General features: G+C 37.0%; 1 protein-coding gene across 1 annotated transcript in view; it reads left to right on the forward strand.

Moving 5' to 3' along the window:
* Nucleotides 1-21,898, forward strand: part of SLC10A6 (solute carrier family 10 member 6) — a 34,209-nt gene extending 12,311 nt beyond the window's left edge. Inside the window, exons 4-6 of the mRNA XM_001370871.4 lie at nucleotides 12,362-12,537; nucleotides 18,002-18,159; nucleotides 20,858-21,898. Coding sequence (XP_001370908.1) covers nucleotides 12,362-12,537; nucleotides 18,002-18,159; nucleotides 20,858-21,045 — 522 coding nt within the window. The 3' untranslated portion in view covers nucleotides 21,046-21,898. The remainder of the gene's footprint in view (nucleotides 1-12,361; nucleotides 12,538-18,001; nucleotides 18,160-20,857) is intronic.
* The last annotated feature ends 4,544 nt before the right edge of the window (nucleotides 21,899-26,442 follow it).

Genomic DNA, 26,442 nt, shown 5'->3' on the forward strand with positions numbered 1-26,442 from the left:
AAAGGAAAGAGATGTATGCAGGAGGAAGTTTTCAAGTTTTGGCTACTCCAAAAAGAGCTGCTGAAGTATTTTAATATATGGGTCCTTTTCCTCTCTTTTTTTGATTTTGTGGTATACATGTATAGCTACATGGCCAAGGGGCAGCTAGAGGTGCAATGGATAGAAAGCCAGGCTTGGGAAGACTCATTTTCTTAGGTTCAAATCTGGTTTCAGACACTTACTAGTTGTGTGACCCTGGGCAAGTCACTTAACCATTTGTCTCAATTTCCTCATCTGTAAAATGAACTAGAGAAGGAAGTGGCAAAGCATATTAGGATTTTTGCCAGGGAAACACCAAACAAGTCATAAAGAGTTGGACATGGTTTTCCAGAATGGCTGGACAACTTCAAAATTCTATTCAACCTATACCAATGTGCCTGTGTATATTCCAGTACCAGTGTGCCTGTTTTCCCATAGCACCTACATCATTTGTCATAACTTTTTTAACCTTTGCCAGGCTAATATGTTTCAGGAAAAACTTCAAAATTTCCTGAATTTAATTTCTCTCATTATTAGGAAGTTAACATGATTTTTGATGTTTTTTTTACTTTCTTTTGAAAACTTTTGACCTATCTTCATTCATCCAAATCACTGGTACAAACCGTGTTGGATAGTACCAAAGAATCAGCCCTGCATGGCGGCACTGTAGACCTCTCTCCAGATTGACAGTCATTTGTGGATTAAAATACATTCTTTGGTTCTAGTTGTTTAGACAGCCCCAAATTCACCTAAAATGTGTTGCTATCCTTCTCCCCATATCTTCCTCCATTTTGTGCACACTGAAAACATTTCTCAAGTAGTTTGCTGAAATCCAACAAATAATGTTTATTGAATTTCCCTTGTTTGATTACAGAACTGATTTGTTTCCAGTCTGTAATAAAAAAAAAAAAGGTAATGAGTTTAGTCTACTCTGATTTATACCCAGACTTATAACTAGCAATTTTGGAACTTGGGGACAAGTAGTTGGGAACTTGTCCTGGAGACTACATGCCACAATGTAGGAACCCCTGGCCCTGCCTCTTGGGCACTAATATTGCTTCTGAAGAGGTAGGTGGGTAGGATGGGACCTGTGAAGATGTCACTCAAAGTATGTATGTATGTGTAAGTGTGGATGTGCTTCAAAATTATTTTTATCATTATCCCCCAAATATATGATGTTCTCTCTCATGCACCTGCCTTTACTGGTGTCATTTCTTCCACTTAGAATTCTTCTGCCTACTCAAATTGAAGGATGAGCTCTAGGAAGCTTCACTTCTCTAACCAATGCTAACCTCTTCTTTCTTTGAACTTCTTACAGGTAGTGAATTTCAAATTGTTTAGTATTTGTTTCAGGTGTAAATTGTACCCCCTCTAACTAAATTATAAGCTTCTTGAGGGCAGATACCATGTTTTATATTTTTGTATCCTTAACAGTTCTAGTTATATAATGGGTCATCCACAAATAACTGGTTGATCGATTGCCTCATGACAGAGATCCACTTCTAGAACCCTGTTCTAGACCACAAATCTAGCCCTCTGTCCACAATTTGTAATATTCAGAAGAATGTCAGATAATTTATCCACAAGTTATTGAAAACTGAATTTTAATTTTCATCTTGTCCTCTAAGCATCACTTTTATTTTACTTGCAGCATTTGTATGACAACTTGTTCCACAGTAGTTGCCCTCGGAATGATGCCACTTTGCCTTTATATCTACACTCAGTCCTGGGATTTTGAACAGACTCTCACCGTGCCATATAAGACCATAGGTACTGTAATGAGTTTGGGGAGTAAATATCAGCTTTTAGATACATGGAAATTAATTTTACATTCATTTCTCTGGAGAATGGATACAAACTGGAGCTAATTTTGCTCACTTTAAATTTTAAATCATTGGACTGGAAATTTTATTGGACAATTAATGTGTTATTTAATGAATTATTTATTATCTATGTTTAAAAAATGATCATAGTATACTTAAGTCAGATCTCAGCTTCCATAAATTCATTTTCCATCATGACTATCAGCTCAATTCTGATGAGATACAAAAATCCATAATTGCTACCCCCAAAATCTTCCTTTAGCCTTTCTTGTATCTAACAGTCATCCATATTAATAATCACAATATCGTGCAGAATCTTTGAGCTATCTCACCTTGCCTCCTCAAGTGATCAGATCTTAGTAATTCTGTCTCCTCTTGCATTTATCCTTTTCTTTACATTAAATTATAAAGGTTACCATTATAGTTCAGGTCATCATTGCATCTCATTTAGAGTAGTTCTTCCTTGCCTTTGGACAGTCCTCCCCCAACTATCTGTCACAGCTGTCAAATATACTTGTCTATTATGTCCTTGTCATCCCCCTGGTTCAAAACTTCTCAGCCCTGGCATCAAAGGCTCTCCATAACCTGATGCTGACATGTCTTTCCAAACAAATTATTATTTGCAAACTCCATTTTTCAGCCAAAGTGGGTAAGGTTGTCATTTAATCTCTTACCTATGCATCCACACAGGCTACCTGTATCCCATGCTTTATCTCTGACTCTTGAACTTCTTTCTTTTCTTTAAGATTTAAGTTTAGGCATACATCCTTGGTGAAGCGTTCTGATCCTCCTAGGTAGTGCTTCTTCTCCCTCCTCAATTTACTTTGCTTTTGCTTATCTAGACATATTTACTTCCTTTACTTTCGTTTTTGTAATTGTGCCCAACATCTTAAATACTGGAGATATTAAGTAAATGTTTGTGGAATTGAATACTATTTTCTTCATGGACAGATTTTTAAAGTTCACCTGTATTCTGCAAATATCCCTTGATATCATCTATTCCCCACTCACCATCCCTGCACAGAACTCCTTTTATCTTTCTTTCTATCATTTGCTTAGGCCTCTGTTCTCCCCAATGACCTCTCTCTGGAAGCAAGAGATGTGATAGGATCTTCTACCCATTATTATTTGAACAGAACTTTGGAATAAGTTACTGAAACCTTTGGGACTAATTTATTCCAAATTCTATAAGCCAGTCCAATACTATTTATCTTGTGGTTGCTCCAAAAATGTTAAATAATGTTGGTGGTTATGTTTAATAAATATTTGGGAGAACTTAAGCAGAAAAATTAACTTTAAAATAAGATTTTTTAAATTCAGTTTTTCTTATCAGCTATATTGCAATCCTAATCAGTGACCATCTATGAGGTGTGATAGAAAGGGTCTTGGATTGGGAGTCAGAAGATTGGAGTTTCAATATCATATCATCTCTACAGCAGGGAGAGTGGATTCTAATGAGTCTTTCAATCCCTTAAAACTACACTTTAAAATATTCATTTCCTTGGTTATCCTGAAAGAAATGATCTTTTAAAAATTGTTTCATTTATCTAATTGAAATAGAAATCAAAGCGAGAGAGGTCAAGTTTCAGAAAGTGTTTGGTCTGATATATTTTCCATTTCTTCAGGAATTACTCTGTTATGCTTAATTGTACCTGTGGCTTTTGGCATCTTTGTGAATTTCAAGTGGCCGAAACAATCTAAAATCATCCTAAGAGTAAGTTACCCCATTTGTGACTTGGAAGTCTTCAGTATATGATACATGACAGAGATAAAGGAAAAATTATGGTATAGACCAGCTTTTTGGATAAAAGTCCCTAAACTTTTAACTTGCCCAAACAGGAATTATTTGAACTGCAATCAAGCCATTCTTCCTCCCCTCCAAAATAGTGAACTCTTCTTTGGTTTACTACATCAATAAATATTGAGGTATCTAATTGGAAAACTGAGAGACAATTGGGAATTGGTGAAGAGCAAGGACCCTACATTTATTTTTTTTTAATTAAAAAAAAAAACCCTTACTGGAATCAATACTGTGTATTGGTTCCAAGGCAGAAGAGTGGTAAGGGCTAGGCAATGGGGGTTAAGTGACTTGCCCAGGGTCACACAGCTAGGAAGTGTCTAAGGCCAGATTTGAACTTAGAACTTCCCATCTCTAGGCCTGAGCTACCCAGCTGCCCCCTAGCCTACATTTACTTATTTAACTGGAGCCTTCCTAAACCTATAGAAAAACAGTATATCACTACCGTAATTTTCTGTGAGGACATGTAGTAGTCTCTCGGTAACCGAGAATGACGATTGTCTTTGTGCGTTTGCACAAAGACACTTGTGCGTGAAGGAGATTTAAGTGGAAAAGTCGATGCACAGAGACAGTCCCACTCTCTCGGCGTTGGAAGCCTGGGTCCAGTGGCACAAAAGATCGTTACACCTGGAGACTTCCTGAGCTGCACTGGATGGCTGTGTTGTCTTTTGTGCTCCAACCTGCCCTAAGCACTCCACAGTGCTTTGCTGTGTCGCCATCTCAGCCGTTGAACCTTCTTGTTGTAATATCTGAATTTCCTACAGGTGGTGATCTAGTTAGGTGTCCAGTTCAATAGATTTGCCAGTTTTTCCCTGGTTCAGGGATCTTTCTTTAAAGGTCCTTGTTGACCAATGTAGGATGTGGTCTTTAGACTCCTAGACTCCTCCCACTACTGCCAAGCCTTACACTTCAACAGTGATGCTAGACCATTTGGACCAACTCTTGCTGGATGAGTCTAAGATGCAATCTAAGGATGAACTGGAATATTATTTAAAATATGGAATTACTTAGAATATTAAAATGTATATGTACACAATATATGTAAAATATAAATTTATTAAAATGTAAATATATATAAGATATAAAAATGTAATATTTAAATTCTATTCACAGAAAATCCACCCTTACTCCATTTACCTCCATTCTTCTTTCAAATACTGACTGCCTACATTTACAAATTTAGAAACTTAACAAATCATGTTCCTATAATTTATTGTGAAAAGAGAAAATGGTCAAACATTTCCATTAGAGATACTTTCTGCAACCAGGTCTGAGGCCTCTTCCTGCTTGCCCTCCCAGATTTCTAGGTGTAGCCAGGGGAGAATCCTGACCAAATGTGTCCACAGCTCATCGAAAAGAATATCAGAATGAGATGTTTCTCCACAGTTGCAGAATCAAAGGTTAGAAACAGATGAAAATGAGAAAAAGTGATTAGAGAATGACCTTTCCCTCCAACTCACCAGTCCAGTGGAATTTATAACAGTTTATAGTTTTGCAACTCACAATCTTTCTTCATACTTCTATCTCTGTCTCTTCTCCAGGATCATGATCTCAGTTCTGGCCTCTGGCTGTTTCACTTTGCAGGCACCTCAGCTTTGGGGGAGTCACTCTTCCTGGTCTTGGCACTTTCCCCATCCATTGGCCTCTTTGTCTGATCACTTTCTTGGCTACATGGACATCAAAATCCAAAGAGGAAAGAGGAAAAGAAGTAACCCTCTTTCTTATAGTTGTTTTTCTCCTTTTCTTCTAAGCAAGAAGGACCAATCTCACTTCTGGTGGCTTGGCTCCAATTCTGTAGAAACGTATTGGGCTCTTTGTTCTTCAAAAACACAGTAAGGAAGCACCTGCTACAAATATAATATCCAAAATGATCTCCAGACTAAAAGGTCAAACTGTAATTTCAGTTGGCTCAAACACGTACCTGAAAAATATTCAATGCAGATTTTGAAGACTGTCATAGTGACAATGTCAGTATTCTGAATTTGCTGAGACTGATCTCTGTTGTTGATTATTGTTACATTACAGTTACTGTTGATGTAGCAGTCCACCCCCTAGCTATGGGCAAGGGGAACAGTTGGTATGTGCAGATTGCCTTAAAAGAGCATGCTCAGTCTTGAGCATGCTCAGTATTGCACATGGCTGGGAAGGCCTCTGACCCTTGACCCCAGCTTCTCCCAGGTTAGGCGGGAAAACAGGTTTCTTTGTTCTCCCCTGGTTAAGAGAAACCACACCTATGCCTTGTCATTAACCAATGAGAATCATCCCTATGTACTGTGTATATTTGCATATCAAAAACTATATTTAGCCCAGCAAGCTCCGCCTTCTCTCTCTCTTCTCTTTCAGGCTAGCTGATGGCTGTCCTTGCAGGAGCTTGGCCTCTGGCCAAGCTCCATCTCTAATCTTTCTCTATTCATCTCTCTGACCTGTGTGGTATGGATCTTTGGACTGGTAAAAGCCTTCGGAATGGTCCTTTGATCAGAGTTTGGCTGTGGCTCATTGATAATTAATAAAGACTCATTCTGACCACCTCATATCTCTAATTGGACTCCGTCATCCCCCTCGTGGGATCCAAAACTTCTATCCTGTCTCTATCTTCCTACCTTGTGGCTTCTCTCCCCTCTGAGAGAGCCACAGTTACTCTCCTCACTCCTTTGACATCTTTCTGCCTTCTAGGTTCAAAATGGTGCTGGTAAAGTTTGATAATTGATCTAAGGGTTAGGAGAGAAGATTGGGAATGGAATGCATTCAAATATTTCTAAATTTATTCTACATTATTAACAACATCTTAAGTCTAGACAATTAACAAAGAAATAAATTAATCCCTAATTTGTAGCAACTTCTTAAGTAGGTTAGAGCTGCCTCCACCATACCAGTGCCTAGGTTCCACATGTAGAGACTCCTGCTTCATTTAGAACTAGCACTCCAACTTTAGTGTGGGATATAGGAGCTTGTGTATAGAGACAAAATCCAGTTAATAGTTCATATTGTTTTGTTGACAGGATTGTTGATATGGAGAGTGTCTCTGCCTGTCTCTCAAGATCCTAGCTTTCTATATGTCAAAAAAGCTGAATCAGAATTTTTTTTGGAAAAGTAGAACCCCAGAAAGTTGATAGAGTTGCTTTTCAAAGCTATGTCTAAGATGGCTCTGAATTTTAGTATAAAGTAAAAATGTCTCCACGAGGCTTTGAATCAACTTAACTGCTAATCTGGCTAAAAGTCATCCAGAAAAGTTTTAGGCCATTGGTAACTGGACTGAATTTATATATGGGATTTTGGAATTGAAATTGAAAGGAATTTTGAGAAAGCCCTGCCATATTTGTGGGATGATCTCCACTTTCTGGCTATAGTTTCCGGACTAAGCTATGGACAGGAATGTTGCTTACGTTAGCTCTTCTACTGGCTAGGCATCTTTGCTTTTCTATTTCAGTCTTCCATGCCCCTTTACTTAAGAGGCTTCTTGGAAGTGTCTGTTGGACTGCTGACCCAGTGGCTCCCATGGGCTGATAACAATCCTGGGATATAGATGCTATTGTTAACCTCATTTTGTGCTGAGGCACAGAGTGACTTGCCAAGGATCACATAGCTAGTAAATGTCTGAGGATGTATCTGAACTCAGGGCTGTTGTGAGGAACATAAATAAGATAAATAGATTTATAAGATAAATAATAAGATAAAAATTTAAAGCACTTTGAAAACTTTAAAACCCTACTGAAGTGCCAACTATTATTATTAACTGTGAAAAAATATCTCTTTAATTATAGTTCATCATTTTTTTTCAGGAAGTGTATGGTGTATTTCATCTTCATTCTCTTGGACTCGTTAACTGTCATTGTTTTTATCAGAGACCTAAAGTTTCTATAATGTTGTAATTTCTCTTCCTAATTCAGTTCACTTTGCTCTTCATCATTTCACAAAGCTGTTCCCATTTTCTGCTGAAATTATTCATTTTATTATTTCAGGCAAAAGAACATTTGATCATATTCATATACCACAATTTATTTAGCTATTTCCCAATAAGAGAACACCCCCTTTATACATACAAGGTACAAAGGAAAGAGATGTATGCAGGAGGAAGTTTTCAAGTTTTGGCTACTCCAAAAAGAGCTGCTGAAGTATTTTAATATATGGGTCCTTTTCCTCTCTTTTTTTGATTTTGTGGTATACATGTATAGCTACATGGCCAAGGGGCAGCTAGAGGTGCAATGGATAGAAAGCCAGGCTTGGGAAGACTCATTTTCTTAGGTTCAAATCTGGTTTCAGACACTTACTAGTTGTGTGACCCTGGGCAAGTCACTTAACCATTTGTCTCAATTTCCTCATCTGTAAAATGAACTAGAGAAGGAAGTGGCAAAGCATATTAGGATTTTTGCCAGGGAAACACCAAACAAGTCATAAAGAGTTGGACATGGTTTTCCAGAATGGCTGGACAACTTCAAAATTCTATTCAACCTATACCAATGTGCCTGTGTATATTCCAGTACCAGTGTGCCTGTTTTCCCATAGCACCTACATCATTTGTCATAACTTTTTTAACCTTTGCCAGGCTAATATGTTTCAGGAAAAACTTCAAAATTTCCTGAATTTAATTTCTCTCATTATTAGGAAGTTAACATGATTTTTGATGTTTTTTTTACTTTCTTTTGAAAACTTTTAAGAGAACATTGTACACAGTAATAGTAATGCAACAATAATCAAATGAAAAAGACTAAGTAAGATACTCTGATCAGTAGTACAATGATCCATGTCAGTACCAGAGAACTTGTGATTAAAAATCCTATCCTCCTCCAGAGAGAGAACTGATGGACCCTCAGTGCATTTTTCTTAAACCTTACCTTCTATTTTTGAACCAGTACAGTGTATAGGTTCCAAGGCAGAAGAGTGATAAGGGCTAAGCAATTGGGGTTAAGTGACTCATCCAGGGTGAAAGAGTTAGAAAGTGTCTGAAGTCACATTTGAACCCAAGACCTTCTGTATGCAGACTTAGCTCTCTCTCTACTGAGCTACCTAGGTGATCTTCTATCACTCGTTTAGTCATGAACTTTTACCTTATGTATAGATCCAAAAGGTAATTTCTTCTTTGTTTCTCAAATTTATGATATATTATTTTATGCCTAAATCATGTATCCATTTGCAGAATTTTGGTATATGGTATGAATATTTTTAAACATAATTTCTGCTAAACAGATATAAAATTTTCCCAGTGATTTTTTTCAAATAGGGAGTACCTGAGGTCTTTGGGTTTATCAAACACTACATATTTGTTTGCTTTTGTAAGTTGTGTACCTTGAAATCTTTTCCATTGATCCTTTTTTTTTTAAACCAGTTCTTAATGATTACTGCTTGATACAGTTTGAGGCTCCTTTCTTTTATACTATTTTTCTACTATTAATCGTGAGATTCTTGACTTTTTGTTCCTCCATAAGAATTTTACTAATTTTTCCAGATATATAAAATATTATTTGGATACTTTGGTATAGCACAAAATAAGTAAACTAGTTTAGGTAATGCTATTAATTTTATTATATATCAGCCTTTACCCTATGCCTGAGCATTTAATGTTACTCCAATTATTTAGGTCTACCCTTAGTTCTGCAGTGTTTTATAATTAGATTCATCAAAATACTGCTTCTTCACTGATTAGTGGAATTTTTAGTCTCCTTCAAATCATGAACACACATTCATTGGTTCCTTGGAATGGAGAACCCCAATTATTAGAAATAGTAAATTCTTTCCAATTCTTCCTCATTGCATCCTTAGAGTATTTCATCCTCTCTCTCTCTCTCTCTCTCTCTCTCTCTCTCTCTCTCTCTCTCTCTCTCTCTCTTTCTCTCTCTCTCTCTCTCTCTCTTTTCTTTTCTTACCAGCAAAACAGAATGAAATAAATCCCATTTAGACTCTATATTTGTCTTTCTTTATTCCTGTGTGATCTTGGAACACAGTTTAATTCTAAAGAAATATGTTTCTTCTCTATGGGAGCACTTAATCATCATTTAGTCTTTTTCTTCTAACTTCCTGTATCTATGATTAAAAGATCTCCCCAAACTCTTTCTTATCTTTTCATTGAGAATTCATAAAAGTCTTTCATTTTACCAAACCTCAAAAAATTTTTCATTATCAGTTTTATAAAGTAAGTTGTTCTCTGTTGTTAGCCTTTGTTTTTTTGTCTTTGGACATATCATATTCCCAAATCTGCTGTCCTTTAGAGTCATTGAATCAAAATCTTGTGCAATCCTTTTCTTATTTTGATGAATTAGTTCAAGGGTACACTATGCTCTACACTCAATCCTTTGCCTCTTTGTCCAATAGGCGGGATACACACTCTAGGGGCAGCTAAGTGGCTCCATGGATAGAGAGCAGGACTAGAGATGGGAGGTCTTGGATTCAAATCTGGCCCTAGATACTTCCCAACTGAGTGACTCTGGGAAAGTCACTTAAGCCCCATTGCCTAGCCCTTAACACTCTTCTGCCTAGGAACCAATACACAATATTGATTATGAAACAAAGTAAGAAATCTTTTTTTTAAGCATGCTGATTTTAGGATTAGAAAACTTAGATTTGAGTACTAGCTCTCCACTAAATTGCTATATAAATGTAGAAAAGATTTTTGAAAAACTCTTACCTTCTGTCTTATGATTATTTCTAAGATAGAAGAGCAGAAAGTGCTAGTACATCAGTATTAAGTGATTTGCTCAGGGTCACACATCTAAGAGATGTCTGAGGCCACATTTGAACCTGGGTTCCTCCCAACTCCAGCTCTGGTTCTCTATCCACTGTGCTACTTAGCTGCCCCTAGAGTTATTTTTAAAAAATTGTTGAGACTTGGTCATTCAACAGTCAACAAAAGGTTTTCTTAGCAGTAGGAAAAGACAGGTATTGGGAACCTGCTAAGTTGAGTGATGCTCCTGCCAGAGTCCTTCTAGCTCCTCATGGTTTCTCTAAACTCAGGCAATAAGGAAGAGGCAACAACCTGAGCCATTGTCTAGTGCCTTGAACCACCCAGATTTCCATCAAAGTCTCTAGGTCTTTTCAGGAAAAACTAGCTTTCCCTGAATGGGGAAGGTAGGGCTAATGCACCTAACAGTACCTGAATTACCTGTCTGAGAGGATTGGAACGTTCTCTCTAAGCCAAGTGCTGAAATGTGAGATAATATTATTTAAATATGTTTCTGAAATAAACTTTTTTCCATTCTTAATACTGCCATTTCATTGGGTGGAAATTCTTTCAAGGAGGCAGAGAAGTAACATGGTATAACCCAAAGAGCATTACATTCATAGGGAGAAGAAACACCTCTGTTCTGTGGGTCTCTGGGTCTTTCCCATGGGTTTTGTAGGCTCTGGCTGAAGGACTTGGGCAGTTTAGGATGACACAGTCATCACTTGGTATTTGTGATGACAGTAGGAGGAAAGGATCCAGTGGAAGTATGTGGGAAGTGTAGAACTCTCAAACTTAATTTTCTTTAATTTAATTTAACTCCCCTCCTGCAATTACATATAAAAATAGTTTCCAACTTTTTTCAAAGAATATTGAGTCTAGAATTCTTTCCCTTCCTCTCTCCTTCCCTCTCCAACCCCTCCAAACCTCTTCCTTGAGATGGTAAATAATCTCATATAGATTTGGCATGAGCATCATGTAAAATTTTCCCATATTAATCCTTTTGTGGAAGGAAATTCAAATAAAAAATAAGAAATAAAATGAAAAAAATTGCTTTGATCTGGATTCGAACTCTATGATTTCTTTTTCTCTGGAAGCAGATGTCATTTTTTATCATGATTCCTTTGAGATAGTTTTGGATCATTATATTGCTGAGAATAGCTGTTATTCACAGTTGTTCATTGTACAATATTCCTGTCACTGTGTACAGTGCCCTCCTGGTTTTGCTTATTTCACTTTGCTTCACTCAGTTCATATAAGTCTTTCTAGGCTTTTCTGAGCTCCTCTTTATTGTCATTTTTTTAAAAACACCTACAGCTGGTTGAGATAGGAGCCCCCTCTTCCAAAATCAGAGGGAAAGAGACAGACAGAATGACAGAGACAGAATTAGGGGTAGAAAGTTCCCTTCCATACACATTTTGCAGAGAGGAAGTGAAGAGTGAGAACAGCTGCTATCTTTCCCTTTAAAGTCGACTAAAGGACAACTCTTGCTACTTAGTGACCAGTCCTCTTTTTAGTTATCTACCTCTCCTCGCTGACCACATGGGGATTCTCTGTCATTCCCAAAGTCTTTCATCATTGAGCCAGAACCTCCACAATCCATTTGAAGTGATACAGGGTCCCACAAATCAAGAGGCTTACCCGTTTACTCCCCATCTCTGCCCATTACATCAGATTAGCTATTTGAGAGAATGAGCTCTAAGATGGAAAAATTTCAGTAAAGGAATCATGATAGTAAAAAAAAAGTAGAGAGAAAAGTGGACCAGGGTTGGTATTTCCCAGAACAAGAGTTTTACAGAATGGTACTGAGGGAGATGAAAACACCATATATAATCTAGGACTATATAAACATTTTACTTAGGTTAATACACATCCTAAATTGCTATTATAGGGGGGGAATAGTGGGGGAATATATTAATACAAATATTGCCTTCTAACCTTCAGAACAACTTCCATCTTCATTCATAACCAACATCTATTTATTTTTAGATTCTTATTGCATTAACTGTTTTACGACAAAATGATCTTATTATTTACATGTTTTTTTTTTCCCCTCTTATTTTGTTTTAGCTTGGGGCCATTGTCGGGGTGGTCCTCTTATTGGTCGTCACAGTAGCTGGTGTAGTATTGGCTAAAGGATCTTTGAATTCATCTATTTCCCTTTTGGTGATCAGTTTCGTGTTTCCGTTGACTGGACACATCATTGGTTTGCTTTTGGCTCTTCTTACCCGTCAGTCTTGGAAAAGGTAACTTCTGCTAAGTGACTCCTATAACTCTGTTTTTTAACCCTTACCTTCTCTGCTAGAATCAATACTGGGTAAATTGTAAAGTGGTAGAGTGTAAATTGTAGAGGCTTGGCAATGGGTCAAGTGACATGCCCAGGGTCCCACAGCTAAGTAGTATCTTAAACCCAGGACCTCCTGTCTCCAGGTCTGGCTTAACATCTACTGAGCCACCTAGTTGCCTCTAGGCCCATAACTCTTAGAGGAGAATAGCTTATAGAACTCCCATTTCTTAGCCCTTACTGCTCTTCTGCCTTGGAAATTATACTTAATAGTGAATCTGAGATGGAAGGTAAGGGTTAAAAAAAAAAATCTTAATGAAACGCTCCTGGGTCATTCAACAGTTAACAGTATGATGCTTCGTGCTAAGGAGGAAGTATGAGTATAGCAGGACACTTTTGCTAATTTCTGAAATAACTTGTACGACACACAGATTTCTTTATACTCTTTAGTGGTGTAATAAATTATTAAATTTAATAAATTAAATGATTAGAGAAGTAAACAGAATACTCAACAAGGATATAGAATTCTACTTAACATTCTTTCAGCCAACAGAACAGGGTCAAATCTATAGGTTCCTACCTTGACTTGGGCTGCCCTTAGATGACTGGGAAGTCTGAGTCTAACAAATTTCAAGTCTAACAAGTTCCTTTGTCTTTTAGGGAAAGAACTGCCCTAATTTACATGGAGGAGTACCTTGCTATCTGAATAAATATTGCTCCTAACTCATATGGAGAAAGTCCTAACTCATATGAGAGATCAGTTTACTACTGATTCTTTTTTATTTTTTAACCGTTGCTTTTTGTCTTAGTATCAACTCTAAGACAGAAGGGCAAGAGTTAGTCAATGGGGTAAGTGACTTGTGAAGGGTCACACAGATAGGAAGTGTCTGAGGTTAGATTTGAACCAGGGTCTTCTTGACTCCATGCTTCTATATACTGTGCTACCTAACTGCACTGCTTATTGATTCTGTTTTTTTTTTCCCCTAAATCTTACCTTCTGCTTTAGAATCAATACTAAATATCCATTCTAATGCAGAAGAGTGGTAAGAGCTAGGCAATTGGGATAAAGTGACTTGCCCAGGGTCACACAGCTAGGGAGTATCTGAGGCCGGATTTGAACTCATTTCTAGTCCTGACTCTCAGTCCATTGACCAACCTATGTGTCCTCCTGCTTACTGATTTTTTTTTATCACATTCTGCCATGCCCATCTCTCTGTCTTTTGTGATAATGTTCTGGCTTCTGGAATAGCTGCTTTGCCCCCAAACTCCCATCTATTGAAATGCTTCTCAAAAGCCGGTTCAGGACTCATTTCTTCTAGGATGCTTTTCTTTTTTTCTTTTTGATTTTGAATGAAAATACTTAGTAATATTTGTAAATATATCCCATTACTATATAAAGGCCTTGAAAGAAAAGGTCATTTTCTCATCTTTGAGGTGCCTCTAGGAAGTCACCAAATAGTCAAATATGACTATTTCTCATCTATGAGGCTTAAAGATGTTAGAGATGGAAGGAATTTTAGCAATAATGGAGTCCATCTTCCTCATTTTCTAGATGAAAAAACTGATGTCCAGAGAAGGGAAATTATTTTCCCATGTTTAAACAGCTCACTAGTTATGGAATCATTACTAAGAGGCAGAATTTCCAAATTTTAAAATATGCCGAAGAAGAGACAGAAAGTGTGTGTGGGGTGCTTAAGAACATCAGTTATTATCAAAAGAAAACCAAAACAAAACAAACTGATCATCTTCATAGATGATGAAGAGTAATGTAGAGAGAAGAAAAAAGTAAGAAATGACAAGATGGAAAATTTATCTTAAATCTGAAGACATTTGGATATAGTCATATTATAACATTTTAAATCTATAATTTAATGCAAATGAATGTCTTAAAAATTAATTGCTTTATTTGTTACATTAAAATTTCTAGATATCTCACTCTCCTTTCCCCACACTAGAAAAGGCATCACTTAACAAAGAAATTCACTTATATTATATTATATTTATTGTATGATATGATATATAAACTAGATCTTGCTTATTCTATTATCAGTTCTTTTTCTGGAGCTGGGAAATCATTCTTTAAACAATATTTCTTTTGCTTTATACACTTCTCTCTTGGTTCTATTTGTTTCATTCTTGATCATTTTCATTTGGTCTTTCCATGTTTTTCTGAAATCAGTCTGCTCATCCTTTCTTACAGTGCAGTAATACTCCATCACAATCAAATGCCACAACTTATTTATACATTCCTCAGTTGATGGGCATCCCCTCAATTTCCAATTCTTTGACACCACAAAGACAGCTGCTATAAATATTTTATAACATAGAGGTTCTTTTCTTTTTCTCCCAATCACTTTGGGAAATAGACAAAAAGAGTGGTATTTCTGAATCAGAGGATATACACAGTTTTATAACTTTTGAGTTATAATTCCTGATTGTTCTCTAAAATGGTTGAATTGGTTTGCAGTTCTACCTACAGCATATTAGTGTCCCTCTTTTCCCACATTACCTCTAACATTTGTCACTTTGTCCTTTTTTTCATTTAATCATCAATAATAATCTCAGGGATAAATAGAGAATCTATACTATGTTAAAATGTACCATAGGTAATGAAGTATTATCAGTACTAAACCAATATGGACCAAATATTATAGCATTCACATTTTTAAAGGAAAAACTAAAGGAGTTACAGGTGGAAATAGATAACAAGTCTATATTAATGGGAGACTTTAACCTTCCTTTCTCAGAACTAGATAAATCTAACCAAAAAATAAATAAGAAAGAAGTCAAGTAGATAAGTAAAATCTTAGATAAACTAGATATGATAGGTATTTGGAGAGAACTGAATGGGAATAGAAAGAAATATATCTTTTTCTCAATGGTACATGATACCTTTACAAAAGTTGACCATATATTAAGAGCATACATTGACTATAACTTTATGTGAATTAATTTCAAAGGATGATGGAAAGGAAATTTTTAATGCATTTATTTTATCATAAAGCCTCCTAAGTGTTTCTTGAAAGTGGTCAAGGACTGTGGAAATAATAATAATATTCTTCTTTACCTGATATTGATATCTGATAGCTTATGTATCAGCATGTATATGACCAACAAATATGTGTCAGAGGTGGAATTTAAACACAGGTTTCTGTAAACTTTGTTTAGCATTTTTTCCATTATATGACCACAATAATTTCATGAATGATAGAGCTATACATAATCATGATATGATGATGATGATGATGATGATGATGATGATAAATTGTAGACTAGAGGTATAGGAAAAACTAAGATTGGTATTGAAGAAAACAAGATTAAGGCAAATAAAATTTAAAATTAAAATATTTCCATATATATGATTCACCATTTATCATGACATTTAAAAATCAATCGCTAATATTTATTAAACTTACCATGAGTTATTGTGCTTAATAAAGGGACACAGAGACAAAAGTGGAATAATCCTTTCCCTCAAGGGAATTGCATTCTATGGGAAAGACAACATGTGCACATTAGTGAATGAATTAAGAAGCATTTATTAAGTATAGAACACTATGTGAAGGGCCCTCGATATAATTAGGGAAAAAAGCTAATCCCTTTTTTCCAGGAGTGCACTTTTTTTTTAAACATTATTTTATTTAGTCATTTCCAAACATTATTCATTGGAAACAAAGATCATTTTCTCCCCCCCCCCCCTCCATAGCCAAAGCACGATTCCACTGGGTATCACATGTGTTCTTGATTCAAACCCATTTCCATGTTGTTGGTATTTGCATTAGAGTGTTCATTTAGAGTCTCTCCTCAGTCATATCCTCTTCACCCCTGTAGTCAAGCAGTTGCTTTTCATCGGTGTTTTTACTCCCACAGTTTATCCTCTGCTTGTGGATAGTGTTTTTTAGATCCCTGCAGATTGTTCAGGGACATTGCATTGACCCCAATGGAGAAGTCCATTATGTTCGATTGTACCACAGTGTATCAGTCTCTGTGTACAATGTTCTCCTGGTTCTGCTCCTCTCGCTCTGCATCACTTCCTGTATGTTGTTCCAGTCTCCATGGAATTCCTCCACTTTATTTTTCCTTTTAGCCCAATAGTATTCCATCACCAACATATACCACAATTTGCTCAGCCATTCCCCAATCAAGGGACACCCCTTCATTTTCCAATTTTTGACACCAAAGAGCGCAGCTATGAATATTCTTGTACAAGTCTTTTTCCTTATTATCTCTTTGGGGTACAAACCCAGCAGTGCTATGGCTGAATCAAAGGGCAGACAGTCTTTTATGGCCATTTGGGCGTAGTTCCAAATTCAGGAGTGCACTTTTTAAAAGAGGGAGAGAAGGGTTCAGCTATTCATGTTTTATGTAAACCATTCATTGTGGTGGGACTTTGGAGATGAGAACTTGTTTTATTCCAATCTTCTGAAGGTGTGGCGAATGGGGAGTTAGGGACTATCAGACATGTAGAAGCAGTTCCCAAGTTACATCTTCACAAGGATTCATTACTTGGAAGGAGGTTGGGAGGATGGTTGGCAGAAGAACTGGGCTGGAAACAAGGTTGGCCATCTGAAAAATGCTGCTCTTCTGGGGGCTCTTAGAAGCATAGTCCTTGACTGGTTCCTTCTGGGTCTGAGAGGAGGAGGTAGTTTGATTTGCCTGGCACATATCCCTCCCTCAGTGTGCAAGGCTGCTTCATTACAAGGAATTTTGAGGGGGAGTACTAGCATCTGGAAGGATCAGGAAATGCTTTATGTAGGAGATGACATTTGTGCTTAGTTTTGTAAGAAGCTAGGAATTTTAAGACGTAGCTATGAGCCTCGGGGAAGGGAGCATTTTATGCAAAGGTCCCAAGTGACAGAGGAAATGTCATGTTTGAGGAGCAGCAAATATTTTGGTCAGGATATAGAATGCATGAAGGGAAATACACGTATTGTGTCTGGAGATCTACTTTGGAGAGATTGTGGAAGCAAAGAAAGGGATTAATATTTGTCTGTGAAGCAATAAGGAGTCTCTGGAGCTGACTGAACAGAAGACTATGGTTTAGACATGAGCTTCAGGATTGTCACTTTAGCAGCTGTGTAGAAGATGGGTTATAAAAGGGAGAAATTTGGGGTAGAGAGGAATTAGGAGGCTATTACAGTAATCCAGGGGAGAGTCTAAAAATAGGCTAAGAGTCCCATGAGTAGAAAGGGAAGAATGTAAGAGAGATAGAGGTAGAAATGACAACATTAATTGCATATGGGGTGAAGGAGCATGAGAAGTCAAGGATAATATGGAAGCTGGAATCTGGGTGGTCAAGAAGCAGGAATTCAACCCAGGTATTCCTTACTCCAGACTTGGCCCTCTATCCATTATGCTATGCTGTCTCATAAACATAAGTAATTATTGTTGCCAGAATTTTACTTTAGATCATCATCTCTTGGCAGGTGCAAGACTATTTCCTTGGAAACAGGAGCTCAGAATATACAAATGTGTTCTACCATGCTTCAGTTATCTTTCAGTTCAGAACATGTGGCCCAGATATTTAGCTTCCCTTTAAGCTATGGATTATTCCAGTTTCTGGATGGATTTCTCATTATTTCAGGTTGGTGTCTCCTAAGTAGCTCTGTTGGATTGGGATGGGAAAAGGTAGATGCCATCGTACTTCTTTGCATGGGGACCTGAAAACATCTTGCTATTATTTAGCCAGTTTCCCAGAAAGGACAGTGCTTATGAATCACACTTTTTTTTCCTTCTAAGCATTGACTTTATTTTATTTTATTTTATTTTATTTTATTTTATTTTATTTTATTTTATTTTATTTTATTTTATTTTTAAACCCTTACCTTCCTTCTTGGAGTCAATACTGTGTATTGGCTCCAATGCAGAAGAGTGGTAAGGGCTAGGCAATGGGGGTCAAGTGACTTGCCCAAGGTCACACAGCTGGGAAGTGTCTGAGGTCAGATTTGAACCCAGGACCTCTCATCTCTAGGCCTGTCTCTCAATCCACTGAGCTACCCAGCTGCTCCCTAAGCATTGACTTTAATAGCACCTTAATGTACTTCCAATCTGACATTTCTGGAGAAAGCAGAAAACACAAAATGGGCTTTTTGGAAACAAGCTATCTAGGGAGACATGCAAGCCAAATGATGAGATTAAAAACCTAAACACGTAAACCTCAAACAAATCAAAGTACTTTCCAAAGGTATATTCCAGGTCCACTTATTTGGAGTTTACTATGAGTAACTCTTAACTAAGGAGAGTAATAATTAGATGGTAGAAAGGGGGAAAAGATTTTATTGGAGCACTGCTAAGGGGGCTGGGAAATCTATATTAAAATACTTTTTTTTTTCAATTGTGTCTCTTCAAGAACTCAGGTCCTCACCAACAGATTTCAAATACCAGCTGATTTGAGCAATCCAGTAAGACTTCCAGACAATCAATAGTCAAACAATGAATGCCAAGCACTCTCTAAATGCATAATAGAGACTTAAGGGAGAATACAACCAGCCCAACAAAGTTGCATATATGTTTTATTATTATATGATACAATAATTAATCTTGCCATTCAGTATATTCACTGAAGCAAATTAAGTCATTAATATTTTACTGGTCCCTATTTCTCTGTTCAGGTCAATTGAATTAGGTTAGTTGAATTAGAGCAATAGTAAGACTACAGTATTCAATAGGGAAAATCATATCAGAGTGAAACTCATGCTAATTTCCAGTGTTCTTATGTCATTTTTTGGTTTTGCTCAAGCTCTTTCACTGATGTAACAGCCTTGAATAGAACAAACTTTACATTCATGAGATCATAGATCATTAAAGGACATCAAGTTTAACTCCTCCTTTTACAAAAGACAAAACAACAGGGGCAGCTGAGTGGCTCAGTGGATTGAGAGCCAGGCCTAGAGATAGGAGGTCCTGTGTTCAAATCTGACCTCAGACACTTCCTAGCTGTGTGACCCTGGGCAAGTCACTTGACTCCCATTGCCTAGCCCTTACCACTCTTCTGCATTGGAGCCAATACACAGTATTGACTCCAAGACTAAAAAAAAAAAACAAAAAGAAGTCAAGAAATTTGTTAAAGGTTATGCATATGTAGCCATGCAAAAAATAATTCCATATTAGTCATGTTGCGAAAGAAAACACAGACCAATCCCTCCACTTCCAAAAAATAAATTAAATAAACAATATGCTTTAATCTGCATTCCTATTCCATTAGTTCTTTCTCTGGAAGTGGATAGCATTTTCATCACAAGTTCTTCAGAACTGAATTGGATTTTTGTACTTCTGAAAATAGTCAACTCATTTACAGTTCATCATTGCACAATATTGCTGATACTGTGTACAATGTTTTTTTTACTTGTTTCTGCTCACTTCACTTCATATCAGTTCATATAACTCCTTCCAGATTTTTCTGAAGGCATCCTCCTGTTCATTATTTCTTATAGTGTAATAGTATTCTATCACAATTATATACCACAACTTATTCAGCAATTCCCCAGTTGATGGGCATCACTTCGATTTCCATTTTTTTGCCACCACAAAAAAAGAGCTGCTATAAACATTTTTGCACATATAGATTCTACTCCTCTTTTTTAACCCTCTTTGGGAAACAGACCTTGTCACTACATATTACTGGATCAAAGGGTATGCACAAGATTTATAGTCCTTTAGGCATAGTTCCAAATCGTTCTCCAGAATGGTTAGAAAAGTTCACAAAAATAACAACAAAAAAGAAAAATTAACACCACCACCAAGGGTGTATTAGTGTTCCAAAAATTTCCCACATCCCCTCCAATATTTGTTATTTTATTTTTTGTTCCAATAGTCAATCTGATAGGCATGAGTGGTATCTCAGTTATTTTAAGTTGCATTTCTCTAATGAATAGTTATTTTCATAAGACTATAGAAAGCTTTAATTTCTAAAACTGCTTTTTCATATCATTTTTCCATTTATCAAATGGAGAATGCATTGAAATTTTATAAGTTTGACTGCTCTCTTTATATTTGAGAGATGAAGACTTTATCATAGAAACTTGTTAGAAAAATCCCCTCCCATCCCATTTCTGCTTTCATTTAATTTTGGCTGTATCGGTTTTGTTTGTGCAAATCCTTTTTAATTTAATCTAATCAAAATTATCCATTTTGCATCCTTTAAGACTCTATCTCCTGTTATTGTTATAAATAACTATATATAAACCCTGAATTACATTTAGTTCACTGCAATACAAATCATTATATTATTATTATCCTTTTCAAAATGGTTTAGAGCTGTTATATTTTTGTCTTCCCTGAAGTTTATCAGACATACAAGAGACTATTTAAGAAAAGAAATGAAGAAAAGGAGCTTACTTGCAATGAAGTCTCTGAACTGACAGAAAGCAATGCCAAGCATGAGACCAGTTCCTTTCTGGAAAGGAATGACCCAATAGCTGCCATGACAACAGATCTCAGTGAAGAAGTCCTCTCTTCATCAAAACTCTAATAACTGTTGGCCGGCAAGTCACTTCATCTGCTTCAGATGCTATAACTCTGTGGACAGAGACTATTTAATTATTTCAGTGTCAGTTGTCAGTTTATATTATTGTATGCACTGTGAATTGTAATGTGATTCCTTTTGGGAAATTGTCTTATTCCCTTTTGGGGGGGAAAATTAATTTGGTATTTTCGTAGTCTTGTCTAAGTAGTATTCTTATATATTAATACTTTTAATACAACAATACACTTGCAAAGATTCATTCAAGTCATTTTATAATCCTTCTTTTGTAGTTAATGGCACCTGAATTGGACCATGGATCCTTAGTGTCTATAGGATTCACGGACCTGCTTGTTTATTTAAATTCAATCCATAGTGATAAATATTTTTTAAATTCTTATTTTGTTCTAAGTACTTCACTAGCAAGATACAAATTTCAAATAACATCGGATCTCTGCTATCATGGAGCATATAGTCTTATGGGCTAGACGTTCTTGAAAATCTGCTTGCTCAATGCTAGGTGAGTCTGTGACTTCCTATTCTAGTACTGTAAATTCTGTTCACCTAGAAGAGAGAGAACAAAAGCAAAGTAACTGTGTGCCCTAGTAGAAAGAGAGATGGACTTGTCCTGGAGTTAGGCTGGGGCTCTAACCCATACTTGCCATTTGTGGGATTTGGGCAAGTCATTTATCTTTGTTAGATCTCCATTTTCTCATCCACAAAAATGAGGAAAATATCCCTTGTACCTAACCTAGATGTCAATTGGCTAGGGAATGGTTTAGCTATTAGTGGTAATGTATGATCCTATGCTGTGAAAAAAAAATATGGCGATTGTGAAGAATTTAGAGGAGTATGGGAAAAATATTAGGGAAGAACAAGGAAAATAACCAATACTAAAGAATAAAAAAACCTTATCGAATGCTTATGATGATCAACTTTGGCCTCTGAAAAAGGTTGAGAAAATGCATCTTTGCAGAGCTGGGACACAATAGGTATGGAATACTGTGAATCTTGTCAGACATGGTAGATGTTTTAGTTGCAGCAATTTTCCCCCCTTTTAAAAACATTTTTGTTACAAAGGAAGACACATTGGGTAGGAGAGGGGGAAAGACTATGGAAATGTAAGTGACGTAAAACAAAAGGAACCATTAAAGATAAGAAACAAATATTAGACAACTTGTGAGGATCAGATAAGATAAGGAAGGCATGTACAGCACATTTATGGTTCTTTCATCATTCAGCCTACCTGGTTCCAGTTCCAAACTGGCTGGGACTGCTCTCCTCTGCGCAGTACCGAATTCTTGGCTGTCTTTTACACCCACTCTCTAGCTGAGTGAGCTTGGGCAAATTGCTCTGTCTTAGCTTCCTCTTACTTAGAAGGAGGAAGGTTTTCTCTGGCTTCTAAAATCCCTTCTGGCTTAGAATCTCTGATTCGAAGATAACTTTGACCTCCCTTTCCTTTCTTCATGTCTTCTGGATTTTTGGACCAAATTCTTCCTTCTTTGATCACTCCTTTACCTTTCGTCTCCTTAGTACAGATAATAATCTCTAGATTATTTATTAATGGCATTTCTCTATTTCCAGCAGATTATGGAGAGGAAAATGGAAGAAACTGAGGAGATTAGAAGAGCAAGTGATTAATTTTGGGAACTGAGTGAATCTTGTGGCTCAAATCTGGAGTCAGTTCAGTTCTTTTTTTATTTGATTATGAGCCTAGTCCAAATTCAGTCTTGTGAGAAAAGTGTATTAGACCTGGTCAGTTACTGTTTCCATAAAGTTCCTTTAATTATTTACAGATTCTCGGGAGGAGGGGAACACTTCTTTTCCTGAATTTGGACAATTGCACGTATTCACTCTCTCCCTCCTAACTTGGAAAGTTCCTAATATTTCTTCTAATTTAAAATCAGATTACCTAATATTGCATTATTTTCTTTTAATTAATTTGTCTCATTTGATTGTTTTTAATGTGTAGAAGACTGTTTCCCCCTTTATTTGGGGGCCAGCACTAAGCTGAGGAAGGAGCCTGGTCCCAATTTGTTGGGCAATTGCCTTTTAATGCTTGATAAATTAATATGATTGGAAGATCTACCCCTCGTTTCCTCAGCCATTTCATCTTTCACTCACCACAGTGGACATCCTGAAGGAAGGAATATTTCCCTTACAAGACTTCTAGATATGGCAAAAAATGGTGCCCGAGTCAAAAAAGACACATTTCCTGGCACAACTTCATGCTAAATTGGATCACTGGGACACCCTTGCCCTGTTTTCTTCAGGTTCCTTATTGACTACAGGTTTCAAGAAGTTGAATTTAGCTCCTAAAATCTTAGTCTCCAATATTCCCAAGCTTCTTAGTTAATGTTACAATGAAAAGTTGAATAAATCAGATTTTAGTACTTTTAGTGTGTTTGCATAGGAAATCCTTGTTTCTTGGAGCCCCATCTCTTAAGGCTTTATAGAAGGTAAGTGCACCCCACAGTTTGATTTATTTAGATGTTAGAATATTTTATTTTTTAATTCATTTCAGAAATTTTTTACATTTTTATTTTATGGATATACCTTTAAGTCTTATGATTTTTAATTTAACAATGATGTTGTCTTTTAAAAAGTGTTTTCATTTTTTTAGTTAATTTTTTGACTTTTAAACATTCAGATTTCCTCTCTGCCCTTCCTGCCCCTCCCTGAGGCAGTAAATAGTCTGATATAGGTTATACCCTTACTTTCTCAATTGTCTTTTCATTACATTTGAGAAAATGTATCTCCCTCTTGTCTTCATAGGAGTGGGAAATTAAGAGCATGGAAAATTACATATAGATATGATTATAATTATTATATCTCTATGATTATAGATATCTGTCAGTTGAGAAGAATTTAAGTCCTTATACAATGCCAGATACTTGGCTAAAATGTGGAGATGCAAAAAAGAAACACTCTTCGCTCTCCAGTTTACATTCTGCAGGGGGGTGGGGGGGACCTAAATATGACAGTATATGGACATGGCATATATGCAGATGTAAAGCTGAGCGCTGCAGGGGACTATCATGACCTAATGGAGTAGATTTAGATGCTATGAACCACAGTAATTTTGCCCTTGGAAGTATAGATAAGAAACAGGAATGGCTCATGATCATGCCCCCAGTTAAGGAGTATGTTTCAGCTGGTGGGCTTCCCAGTCTTTCCCTAGGATAGGTTACTTTTTTCCATAGGGATCCCAGAGGTGTCTCAGGATCTGAAGTCACAAAGAGCCCTGAGAAATGGAAAACTGAGGTGTTTATGAAAGAGAAGATTAGACTAGTTAGATGCAGACAAAAAGAATCCATTTAGAAGTGAGCTTCAGGAGCTTGCATTTGAACTTGGGTCAAGGTGGTGGTGTGAGAATTGGCATTTTTGCCCAGCTTACCCACCATGTCTCTTGCACAATGACCTAGAAAATGGACCGAACCATTCTTATCATGAAAGTTAAAAAAAAAGTCACCAGGAAGTCATTTTTTCTTGTCCACATTAGCCTAAGAAAATAGACAGAGATCTGCAAACACTGTGAGGGGTTGAAGGCATTGGTGACCAGGAACTTAGCACTGTAGTCTCAGCCAAGTCCTGGGACAGTGAAGACACTGAGAACAGGAAGGCAGGAAGCAACCGGGTTGAAAGACATCCCCAAGGAACTCTGAACCACTGCTGGGAGCAGGAACAATTTCCAGTGGGCAGTTCTGCCACCCATTACTTAGTTCTGGGCCACAGTTCCAAGGCAGAGAGAAAAGGTTGAGTTAAATGGGTCCAAGCTGTGTATAGTGCAAGGAATAAGTTCGCCAAACTCAGCTGTGTATCTAAAAGCAGGATGGGTGTCTAGTTCTAAATTTTGGCTCTGTATATAAGTCTGCAGTGGGATAACTGGGGCAGGAGACCAAGACCAAAGGGAAGCCAGAAGTTCAGTGCCTCTGAATCTGCAGAACTACGAAAACAACAGAAGTACATAAAGATGGGCTAGACATCCCCCTCAGATGTGAGCAAAGCCCAACACTATCATAAAGTCCAAAGTCAAGAAGAAATCTAGAAGCTACATGGCTCAGTGGATTGAGAGCCAGTCCTAAAGATGGGAGGTTTGGGGTTTAAATATCTTCTCAGACACTTTCTGGTTGCAGTACCTTGGGCAAGTCACTTAACTCCCAATGCCTAGTCCTTACTTACCACTCTTCTGCCCTGTGTGAAGATAGAATTATCTTTGTCCATTTTAATGAAATCATTTAGCAACCTTTAACTCAATCAATTAAGAACTCAAAGCACCCCTACTTAACCATTAAGTAAGAGAGTTCACAAGTCACTTAAGTCATTTATTAGAGTAAGTGACACTCCTAAAGGCCACTAAAGGCAAATTGGGAAGCTGCGAATGGTTCAGGTAAAGTGAATATGGGCAATGTTTTGTTTTACTTTTGTTACCAGGGTTCCTCTTACTCTCCTTTCTATTCCCTTTCCCAACTGGAAAGAAATTGGGGCTAGGGATGGGGGCAAAAAACGTCCTCTTAGTCATTGGAAAAAAAAAAGTAAAATTAAGTAAGTTACATAAAAGATAAAAGAGCTACTATCTTTTTATCCTAAGAGATTCATTGGTGCTGACTGATAATTTTTGGAAAAATCAGTCTCTTGCTTTTCTACCAATGGATTCTTTGGAATGGTTTTAAATTTCTATCCAAATCAGCTTTGTTTTTTGAGATCAGGTACTTGGAAGATTGGAATAACGGACACTAGGACAATTATTCCTATTTATCCTTATGGTAGTCACAGGTGGAGAACTTAAGGGACTTTAGAGGGAACCAACCTTTTCCATTCTTTATTTTGTGGAGGAGGAAAGGAAGTCAGGAGACTTGGTCAAGATCAGATTCTTGGTAAGTGGCAGAACTGAACTGAGGTCTCTAACATGAAGAGCAACATTCTTTTCTACAGCTCAGGGGAGCTATGGGATTTCCAAAGGAAAACAAACACTTTGAATAATTGGGAAACAGGAAGTTGTGGCTGAGTCAGAGTTTTGGCTTCAAGTAACAGGGACCACCCTAGGAGGGTATGTACTCAGCATGGGGAGGGGGAGAGAAGAGGGAGGGAATGGAATAAGCATTTATTAAACACTAACTATATACCAGGCACTGTGCTAAGTACTTTACAAACATTATCTCCTTGGATCCACACAACAACCATGGGAGGTAGGTGCTATTATTATTTGCATTTTAAATGAGTAAACTAAGACAGAGGTTGAGTGACTTGCCAATGTTACATAGCCAGTGTCCCTTTAGATTGGAATTCAAGTCTTCCTAACTCTACTACCACCTGGATGTACGGTGCTTAATAAATTAACTATAATAGTGAATACAGTAAGTGCTTAATAAATACTTTTTTAGTGATTCATTCAAGTCACAACAA

Source organism: Monodelphis domestica, chromosome 6 (genome assembly GCF_027887165.1).
Source record: "Monodelphis domestica isolate mMonDom1 chromosome 6, mMonDom1.pri, whole genome shotgun sequence".
In the NCBI taxonomy this organism is placed as follows: Eukaryota; Metazoa; Chordata; class Mammalia; order Didelphimorphia; family Didelphidae; genus Monodelphis; species Monodelphis domestica.